This window comes from Eufriesea mexicana, unplaced genomic scaffold (assembly GCF_001483705.2).
Source record: "Eufriesea mexicana isolate 0111107269 unplaced genomic scaffold, ASM148370v2 scaffold4744748305, whole genome shotgun sequence".
Taxonomy (NCBI): domain Eukaryota; kingdom Metazoa; phylum Arthropoda; class Insecta; order Hymenoptera; family Apidae; genus Eufriesea; species Eufriesea mexicana.
In genome coordinates, this window is record NW_016907975.1 from 204893 (window position 1) to 215824 (window position 10932).

General features: G+C 44.1%; 1 protein-coding gene across 1 annotated transcript in view; it reads left to right on the forward strand.

Moving 5' to 3' along the window:
* The window catches only part of LOC108550841 (zinc finger protein 36, C3H1 type-like 3), a 70800-nt gene extending 59934 nt beyond the window's left edge, over positions 1-10866 (forward strand). Inside the window, exons 6-7 of the mRNA XM_017904738.1 lie at positions 7916-7957; positions 8618-10866. Of these exons, the coding sequence (XP_017760227.1) occupies positions 7916-7957; positions 8618-10072 (1497 nt within the window). The 3' untranslated portion in view covers positions 10073-10866. The remainder of the gene's footprint in view (positions 1-7915; positions 7958-8617) is intronic.
* Positions 10867-10932: the final 66 nt, after the last annotated feature.

A 10932-nucleotide genomic window follows, 5' to 3' on the forward strand; every position in this document is an offset into this window, starting at 1 on the left:
TTTCCCAGTTATACTCTTTCGCCTCTTGCTCCCCTTATTTCACACGACTTCTCTCTATATATGTCTCATCTCTTCCTCCACTTACTCCTCGCACCTTCAGTCTTCACCTGGATAATTTATTTTCAATTACCAGGACACGCCTGTTTCTCACGTTCTAGACGCCTCGTCGGGGCCACACACACACACGGACTCATTGCCATTAGTTCGCAGGCCTTGTGGACGAGCAAGCAGAGACACTGCTACAGGCTTCCGTTAGCCATCTTACCATTATCGTCGATCATCTTTACTGTTTTTTTGCTCTTACTGTTAACATGATTGCCACTTGTCGATACTGAATATGCTCACTTGTGTTTCTTCCAGGGTGTCAGGCCCCCGTTATCCGCTTCCACCCCTTCTATTCACTTTTCCGACCTGTTTCAGCTGGACTAGGCGACCCACGCCGAAACCACGATCTCTGTTATTCTCTTCCACGAAGTACCGACACCGGTATCGCGTACTCGCAGCTGTCCTCGGTTCGCGAGCGCGCGTCTTTGCCGGATCCAGGGCCCGCGACTCGACACGCTCCACGGGGGGTCCTGTGCCGGGCGGGTTTTCCGCGACGGAAAGGGGGAAGAAAACGGGAGAGAAAAGGATGGAATCGCGGGAAGAGGGATGCGAGGCAATTACGCGAAACTCGCGAGAGCATCCCGAGAAGCGTGTCGCGTTCGCGCGTGCTTGGCACATTAATTCGCGTGTCATTTTACGCGTGTCGCGCCATGGAACACCCGCGTGTATGCGCGTTTATGTGTGACACGCGTGGTACGTGGGTGTAAGGGAAACTTTGGTACCCTTTTTCTGTACATATATATACGTATATATGATTTATCGTCGGTTCGCGTAATTAATATAAGTTATTTGTGTGTATATGTGTGTATATATATATATATATGTACATAAATAATATTGGCGATAATTTATTCGTATGTACGACGATTTTTAAGCTACTTGTAAACTATCTTTAAACATTGGACATTTGAATTTTATATATGTGTATATTATATACGCGATTCTGTCGTTTCTTGCCTTTAGCCTCAACTGGTCTGTTTTTCTTTTTTTGATTTTTATCTTGCCCTCTTCCGCCTGACGATGCTTCTTCATGCTTGCTGACAAAAACCTTCGTGCGCTTCGCTACCTGCCAATTAACGCCTGCGAAATTATGCCGACCGAAAACCCTGTGCGCCCGGAACCTGAAACGTACCTCGAACCGGAAACGAACGAAAATCGGATAACCGTGGGGGAAATGCGTGAACGAAACCTTGAACCTGCGTTCGTGTAACGCCGAATGCAACGACGAAACTGATTGGAAAACGTGAACAAACATACGAACGAACGTAAAAATGGTACCAACGAACCGACCATGGGAACGACACGACGCATGTAATCGATACCGAACGTGGAAACGTCGCTCGCCAATAACCTGCTTGGTGTCCCTATGGTAACCCGTCTATGGGGTACGAAATTAAAAAACAAAACAAAACAAAAAAAATACGTATGAAAATACTCGTGTACAAATTTAAAACAACAACAACAACAACAACAAAAATTGGAAACACGAACGGGGGAAAAAAATGACGGATTGACGGGGAAATTTGGATGATCGATCGCGCGTATGGTGAAAATACGCGCGGAACACGGATAACAAAAAAATAAAATTGGACGAAACACGGAAAAATGAAATAAAAATATATGAAAAAAAATGAAAATGAAAAAGCAGACGGCGACTATGCCGACGAACGTTGCGGGAATGGGCGCGTTGGCTGGCGGAGTGTCAGGAGTGCCGGCAACTGCGGTTCCCGGAGGACTTCAGAGCGCCAATATGGCGAGCATCGAACTCGGCAAGAAGCGGATGCGCGACTCCAATGATGATCTGCTAATGGTACCACGGCTTATGCATGGAGTACACTTTCCTTTTTTCGTAGCTGAATTCCGTAAAATTGGCCCGAACGATTTTTCTTTCCTTTTTTTTTTTTTTTTTTTTCTTATCTTTCTCTATTTCTGAAACTTTTTTTCTTTTTTTTTTTTTCCTTTCGTTGGTTTCCTTATTATTTCGCGAGTGACACGTTGGTGTGTCGTGATCCTCGATGGACGTTAGAGACTTTTGCGTTACCAGGGGTGAGTAACTGTGAATTAGCACCTTACATAGCTTTAATTTTTAGTTTCTCGAGACATTCGTGGCAGAGATAGAATTGTTTCATAGATATATAACGTGATTTTATTATCTTTTTCTTCTTTTTTTTTTATTTTTGGAAGGTTAGTGCCTCGAGCTGTATTTTTCGTTTCATAGAGTGTTCTAGAGATAGAACGGATTATATGCATCGTCTTCAGCGATAAACATTTGCTTTTGTTCAGTCGTTTTTTGCTTTCGTAGAGATGTATTTTTATATAATTTTTTTTTGTGTTAGAAGTTCTGTCAGTGCTTGAAGATTTAAGAACAGTATTTTGTTTATTTAATGGAGGTCTCGAAGAGATTGTAAATTATTAAATGTTTAGATTAATGTAGATGATATTTTGTTGAATCTTTGTTCTTACTTGTTGAATATATAAAATGTTTAAATTCATAATTTCTCTAGATAAAGAACAATGTTCTTCTTCGTTGCTAGCTTTGCGAAAGAAGAAAATTCGGACAATGAAAATGTGAGAAATCGTGACTCTAATTACGATGAAAATTAATGGAAAAAGTCTCTGAACAAATCTATTTGTCATGCAGCATTTTTGAAATGGAAACGTAGATTTTGAAAATCCATTGGTAATTGAGAAATAAGTTTAGCAGCTTGGATAAAAAATATTCTGATGCGAGTGCTATTAAATATTTATACGAAATAATAATTTTTCAATTGGATGTATGCTTGCAACAAATTCAGAAATCTTCGATTAAAGAAGAAATATAAATTTGCTATTTTCCTTCAAACAAGAATGAGAAATTAATGATTCGCTACGAGATTAACTAATGGTGCTAATTTATAGTAATTCACTTTCTATACTGCTCAAAACGATTAATAAAACGATAAACGAATTCGAAGGAAAATCAAATTTTCAATGTTCCACCTTCAGGGTAAAAAATTCTTACAGTCCAAGAGACACGTAAGTTATCTAGTAAATAAAAAATCAAATTTCTTTTCTCTTTACATGTCTGCTTAACACGCTTGCTGCTAATAGCATTTCATCTCACTTTATCATTCTAATTCAATCGTACGATGGACAACCTCAAAAATGAACCATTTCGCATTTAATCTGCATATGCAAATCAAATTGAACTTAACGTTTCCTTATCAATAATATCCTCGATCATCGTATTACATGTAACAAATAGAGTCTTAACGTAATCTATCAAAGAAACACCTGTATCATATAACTAGACTAATTTCATCGATAATTATTAATCGATAATTATTCCTCGAAACAGGTGAAAGCAAAGTGTCTTTATCAATCACAAAATTCTCCAAATTCAAAATTCAAAATTCAATATTTTATTACGTTTCAAATTCCAATTTCGAAACTCTATTTTGAGCAGTATATCTCTCGAAGAGCACTGGAAGAATGAAGTATACTCAGAAAATCGTCATGAAAATTCCAAAGAATTGCAAAAAAAAAATGTCACTAACATCATCTCTGTGCTCCAGTGTAACGAAGCATCGAAGCAACACGTATATACCCAGATATCACGTCTTCTGCTTCGATAAAGCTTCCAGACATCTCCGAAGGCTCGCGAGCAACGAAACCAAGAAGTTCGGGCCATTTTCCGGAAGTTCCTCGTAGTGTCGTATCTTTAAGTTACGAACATGTAATTCATTGCGATTGTGAATACACTGCCGAGCGCGCTTAGAGCTCTAGCTCCTCTCTCTTTCTCTCATATGCATACTTATCTATATATATATATACACATATATTATACTATATGTGTATAATATATATATTTATTTATTTTTTCTTTCTCTCTCTATCTCCTTTTTCATCTTTAATAACAATCTCGGTGTGTCTCTATCTCTCTCTCTCTCTATCTATCTATCTATCTTTATCTCTCTTTCTTTTTCTTTCTCTTTCTTTTTTCTCTAACTCGAAGAGAAGCGTACGTTCTTGAAGAATATTCCCGTGTGAAGTACGCTGTTCGAGGTCAGAATTTTTCTAGTCGATATCCGGGTCGATGCCTTTTAATTTGTCCGTGTATCTCTATACATTTCGAATCGTTGATATTCTCTACTATTTTCCATTGTTTTCTTCCTTTCACCTTTTCGATTCTCTCGTTTTGCTCGTCGTTTTACCGTTCGTTGCGCCCATTATTCGCGTCGATTGATACGGCACCGTATACCGGTATCATTGGCTTCCTCTTTTCTCGAAACTGTGCTCGCGGAACGAAATTTTCTGAAATTTCTTTCTCTCTCTCTCTCTCTCTCTCTTTACCTTTCTCTCTTTCTCTGTCTTCCGCCCTCTGTCTCTACTTTTCCGTTTCCGTCGTTGGTTTCTTCACACCGTTCACTTACTTTCCACGTTTAATTTCGCTTCGTACTGTCGTTCGTTGCAATGTTGTCCGTACCAGAGCTTACGCCTCGTAATGTATTTATAGATCGCTTCGTTGTTTGTTTCTCGATCATCAACCACGAATCGATCACTCGCGAAATTTGAAACCGAGAAAAAAGGAAATAATCTTTCGATCCCCGTCTCTTTGAACGGAACGAATTTGAAAAAAAGGGGGCACAACGAGCAGAGAAGAGGAAAAAAAATAGAGGGGGGAGAAAAAAGGGAAAAATTGAAAACCTATAGAGTTTTTTCGAGCGGAAGTGATTCGTGGTTGTTGACGATGTACACGATCGATTTTCGCGTAAAACTCACCCCCCTCCCTCCCCTCTGGCGAAACCTTTCTCTCCATCAAACGAGAAACGGATCAGCGATCGACGAACTCGGTCGATCGAGCGATCCGATCGATGGCTATGCTTCACAGTCTCGAGTCACGCGCGCATTTCCCTTGCAGCTGTTCGAAATTCGAGTTTAACGAGATCGTCGACGCGACGAAACACCGACGTCGACGATCGTTTTCCATTTCGTTCGATGTCCCCTCGACGCGGAGGATCGTGCCTCGTTAAAGGCTAGTCGACCGGCTATTATCGAAGGCTGACTCGAGGATAATTCGAGGGAATCGCGGAATATCGATGATGCGCGCGTGTTTCGCAGCGAAACATCGTGACGAGATTCTTGAACTCTAATCTCCGTATCGTCAGGACCTGCAATTGTGAGTCGAGAGAGAAACGAGAATAAGAATAAAAAAAAAAGTAAAAAAAAAAAAGCCTGTTACGGGTAGAGAAAAAGCGAAGAGATCGATTTTAAAGCGAAAATACGCTTCGGAATGAGAATGTTCGAGAGATTCGATGTTTCCGAGGGACGAGAACACGAAGAATCATGGCGATGAAACACGATTGGTACTGCGTTTACGGAGCGTTAGATCTGTGTAAATTCTGAGCTTGCGCCGATGATGCATGTTGTGCTTAAGCGACTACCGAGGTGATGGTGTCAAGCGTCATCCCCTCGACGCTCTGGACGATGACCCGAAAGTTTTGTCTTTTTTCCATAGAGAACCAACGATGACCGCGCTATTTTTTCGCTCACTTTTTCTCGGAATATTCCTTTTTTTCCTCGCTTTCGTATCGTTTTCCTTCTCTCTTTTATTTCCACTTTATTTTTCTTTCTCCCGATTTATTTCCCCGGATTTATTTCGTCGGACGGCCTCTGTCTCGTTTTTTCCAGAGTCACGTCGAAATTGCTAAAAGCACCGTAGATCGCTTTACGTACACAGGCTAACTCTCTACGCTACCTCTACGTTTCTGTACTTTTCTTTTTTTTTTCCCCCCCTTTTTTCTTTAATTCGGATTATCCGTCTGATCTTTCCCTCCTCTATTTTTCTTCGGTTTTCTTCGTGGAATCGCGTCCCGTCGTTTGATTCTTCCTTTTTTATCTCCTCGTCGATGCATTGATATGTACGTTGATACATCGCGATACTGTCACGTATCCATGATTTTTATCCTTCGAACGGGTGATACGGATAGTCCGTTCCTGCTTTTGATCCATTTTAAACCGCGTGAAACCGTGTCAAACTTGATTCCTCGCTTTCGTTTTTACGACAAATCCAGTTTATTTGCTTTTCTTTATCCTTTTTCTTTTCAAAGAAACTCGGGGATGATTAAAAGACGGACGGACGTTGTTTCACTGGTATTTTGCACTTGAGCTTGCGACATGTTCCTCAACCCCACTTCTGTAACTGGCAAACGAATTTTCCGCCACTGTTCACACACCGAGACTTATAATTGTAATCTGGTTGATCACGCCAAACGTCCCGCTGTTTCGCGAGCACCTCTCTCTTTTTTCTCTCTTTATTTTCCATTTTTTTGCTTTCTTTCTCTTTCTACTTTTATTTCCATACCCAGTCACGTCGATATGTACACGCAATACTCGTAATCGTATGACAAACAGTTCTATTCACATCGTTCCCGCTCTGTCTCGACAAACAACCCCTTTTTTTACCAGCTTCTCAGCTTTTGCATCTGAAACTGTGCAGCTTCTCTCTCTCTTTCTCTCTCTCTTTCTCTCTCTCTTTCTCTCTCTCTCTCTCTCTCTCTCTCTCTCTCTTCTGTCTTTCTTCTTCTCTAACTTAACCTTTCCGACACTTCGATGGTGAATAAATGAAAAATACAGAAAAGAGAAGAATTTTTTCCTTTCGTTTCGCTTCTTCTGTCAGCCGCGTGTGTCGCCAGCCGATCGATCATCGATCATCGATCATCGTACTTTAACATACATCGCGTCACGTATATCCGCTCGGGGCTTCTTTTCGCGTGTCCGTTCCGTTTCTCCTTTACGCGGCTGTACCGACCGAGCACGCGCGATCTATACTTGCTTTTCAGCCAGGAAGCTCTCGATCGAACAGATCCACGCGACCCCCGGCTTCTCTTTTCATCCTTCTTCCTTTAGAGATCTTTTCGTTCACGATTATAGTACAGATACACGGCGGATTACCCGAGGGAACCTCGTGAATTCGATGGCGGCCGAATCGATCGATGGATCAAGACTCTCAACGAGAAATCACGGAACAAACGCAAAATCTCTTTCCTTCCGCTATTTTTTCGCTCTCTATATATATATATATCTCTCTCTCTTTGTCTCTCTGTTTCTCTCTGTTTCTCTGTCTCTGCCTGTCTATTTCTCTCTGTTGCTCCAAGGCCCCCTCCAATAGGACAAAAAAAAAGAGAACCGTTTCGTCCAAGTTTGCGTTCGGCGTTGTACCTCTTTAATGGACCATTTTGACACTGAATTGAAGCAGGACCAACGACTTCTCCCTTTAATTGGCCCCGTGACACGGTGTCGCACGTAATATCTAACTGGCTGGTCTTTCCAACACGCTTCTTCGATAATCGTAGAAACAGGGATTGCGAAAGCGCAAAGAAACGAATACCTTTGCGGTAAAGTACATGATAGAGCGGAACAGCCGAAATGAAAAGATGAGCAAAAAAAGAATGAAAAAAAGAAAGAAAACAGAAAAGAAACGAGCATTTTACAGTTATCCAACAACGATCGTCGTCATTTGGGAACGTCGCCGCAAGCTGCGTCATCGGCACAACTTTTACACACTACTACCACTTCTATTTACTACTAATTACTAACTAACTACTATTACTATTAGTACTACTATTACTACCACTACTACCTACTTTTGTCGTGTTGTATACCAACCCGCCCGACAATTGACTATACCTAATTCTGTTTCTCTGAAAACCGATACCCCGACCCTCCAAATTTCTCTGTCTCATCTTCCTCCTGAAATCCAATTATACAGACGCAACTCGTACAACCTCCTCCTCGAAATTAGTTGAAACCGATCCTGTCTTTGTTGCAGATGGACATGAAGTCTGTCGGATCGTTCTACTACGAGAACTTTGTAAGTGCAGAATCTAACCACTGAATCTCATAAAAGTAAAAAAAAAATTTCATTAAATTAATTAATTAACGATATACGCTATATGTAAATTCACGCGGCACTTTTGTCCCGCTCGAGCTTTCCGGTACACGTACACGTGGTGTGTCTCCGCGCGTTAAACGAGTCGGATGGAAACGGAACGCGATCGTTGCTTCTGGCGAGATCTCCTCCAATTGTTTTCTCTTTTCGCGATTAACGTACACGCGTTTAAATGCGAGTCGATAAAAGGCGTCAAGCCGGAATGCCTCGTTACGAGTGATGCACGTACGGGTGATGTCGTTATGTCTTTCTCTCGCTGTTTCACGTGCGATAAAACAGAGAACCGGAAACGATACCTTCGAGTCGCTATGGAGCCACGTACGCGGAACCTGCTCCCTGCTCTCCGTTGGATCGGGACAAATTTTCGAGACACGCGAAAAAGAAAAGAAAGAAGGAGGAAATAAAGGAGGAAATAAGAGGAAAAGAAGGAACAGAGATGTTCCCTCGGAGCTACGGAGTCGAGGCTTCCTCTCCGCGTGTGTTGCATCCTTGCGGAAGCCTCGACTCGCCAGGCTCGCCCCAACGAATGACAAGCCATTGTTCTTACTAATCGCGAACGTTTTCCACGCTTCTGTTTTACAGGCCTTCCCAGGAATGGTTCCGTATAAACGACCGGCGGGCGACAAGTCCGGCATGCCGGTCTATCAGCCTACCGGCGCGACGACCTATCAACAGTTAATGCAGCTGCAGCAGCCCTTCGTGCCTGTGTCATGTGAGTACACTGGAACACCACCCCTACCCACCCAAACCTCTAACCAATCGGTCGTGCAACCCCCGAACGTGCAAAGCAACCACCACGCGGTGGTGGTTCAGTCCTCCTCCTCCTCCCAGGGAACCGGTGGCGCCACAGTCAATAACTGCGCCGACGCCAACAATGGCGTGCTGATGGATCCCTGCAACAACCCACCGCCACCACCTCCAACTGCCGACAATAACAGTAACAATAGTAACGGCAATAACAAGCAGCCGAATGCCACGCAGAATCACGATGCCGAAAACGCGCATAACTCCCCCGAATTGAATCACGCGAGTCCGTCGACCATTTCGCAGCAACAACAGCAACAGCAGCAGCAGCAACATCAACAGACACAGCACCAACAGCAACAGGGCCAACATCAGCAGCAGCAACAGCAGCAGCAACAACACCAGTTACAACAACAACATCAACAGCAACAGATACAAAGTCAACTGGCGTTGTCCGCTGCTTCGGTGCAGCCCGCGATGAGCCCGTTGACCTCGGTCGCAGGCCTAACCTCGATGCCAGGCGTGGTTAACATGGTCTCGATGTCCTCCATGACGAACATACCGTCGGTCACGAACATGGTATCCATGTCGAACTACAACGCCTCGAACGTGGCCGGTCTGAGCATGCTGAACACCCTCGGCATGGCTTCCGGACTGCACACGCCCATCGACCCTGCCGCTCTCGCGAAAGAGGTCGCCCAGAAGAATTACGCGAAAGCCATCAAGCTGTCCCAGGCCTCGCAGTCTTACGGTATCAACCAGCTCGCGGCTCTCAACTACACCGGTGTAGCCCTGAACAAGCAAGCTCTGGTGAATCCAGCGGCCGCCGCAGCCGCAGCTGGAACTTCACCGGTCGCTGGCCTGCCGGCGACAGCGGCGACACCTAGACCAGTGATTCCGAACCTAGCCGGCATTCCCGGCGCCCTAACCTCGCCTCTGTCCGCTGGAATTCTAGCCTACTCCAGACCACCGACCGGCGCTCCCATCAATCCTTACTCGCTGATGAGGCAACAGATCCTGCCGAATCCTTACGTTCAAGCCTCGATACCGACCGTTCCTGGGGCCGCAGCCGCGGTCCAGGGAAATCCCTACGTCCAGAATCCTTACACGGTTTTACCGGGTGTCGCCAGCATGCCTGGAGTCGCTGCTGGCGTCGCGGCGGCCGGTGTACCCGGTGTCCCTCAGATACCGCAGATTCCGAATCCGGCAACGATCGCGGCGCAACCGCAGGTCGCGATTCCGGTCAGCTCCGGAGTGATCATGCAACCGTACAAGAAGATGAAGACCTCGTAAACGCGTTTCATCGGGTGACCCAAGGAGGTGGCGACACCCTCGCCGCCTTCCCGTCTCCGAGCGTTCTGGTTCCTTCTTCTGGGCCCTCTGCGTTCTCTCTTTCGTACGGGGACGACTCTACGTGCCGCGTTCTATCGCGTCTTCTTCGTGATCGATGTCTGTGAAAATGCTCACCGGCGGAGACCTATATTTTCATGTGTTAATTTTTTCTTCGTTTTAACAGTAGCGTGAGTAGAGTGAGCGTAGGATATGGAATTGGATACCGAATACTAGATTAACCTTGCCGACCTATTTTTTGATTTAGCGTGAAAACAAATGGAGCTAGGTAGATATATACACGTGTATATTATATATATGATTAGAGTATAAGGAATTGAATATGTAAGGAAACGGTGGACGTAGCCCGGTCGGTCCCCGGTTCCGCGAAAGAGAGAACGATCCAGCGAGCGGACGCGAAACGAGAAATGAAACGTCGAGATAAGGGATGAGAAACGCAAACAGACAAACAAACAAACAAACAAGTAAACAAGAGTTCCGAAAATAGATTCATTTTCTAGTCAGACATTGTCGGTGAACAGTGCCTTATTGACCCGATTCCGCTTGGAGCGTTTCGAACGTAAAATGCTTGCACGTGAGGAATAGAAAGTAACGACGCGAAGACTTTTTCCCAACGACTAACCCTTTGATTCTTTTTGCCCCCTTCGTTGCGATCACGATCGAACAACAGTACCGAGACGTCCACGCACGGCGTTCGAATTTTATTGTTTCAAGTTTTGTTTCCTCTCTTCTTGTCTGTTGTTTTATTTCTTCCATTTCTTTCTCTTCTCCTTTTCTTTTTTTTTTTCCGTCCCGATATTCGA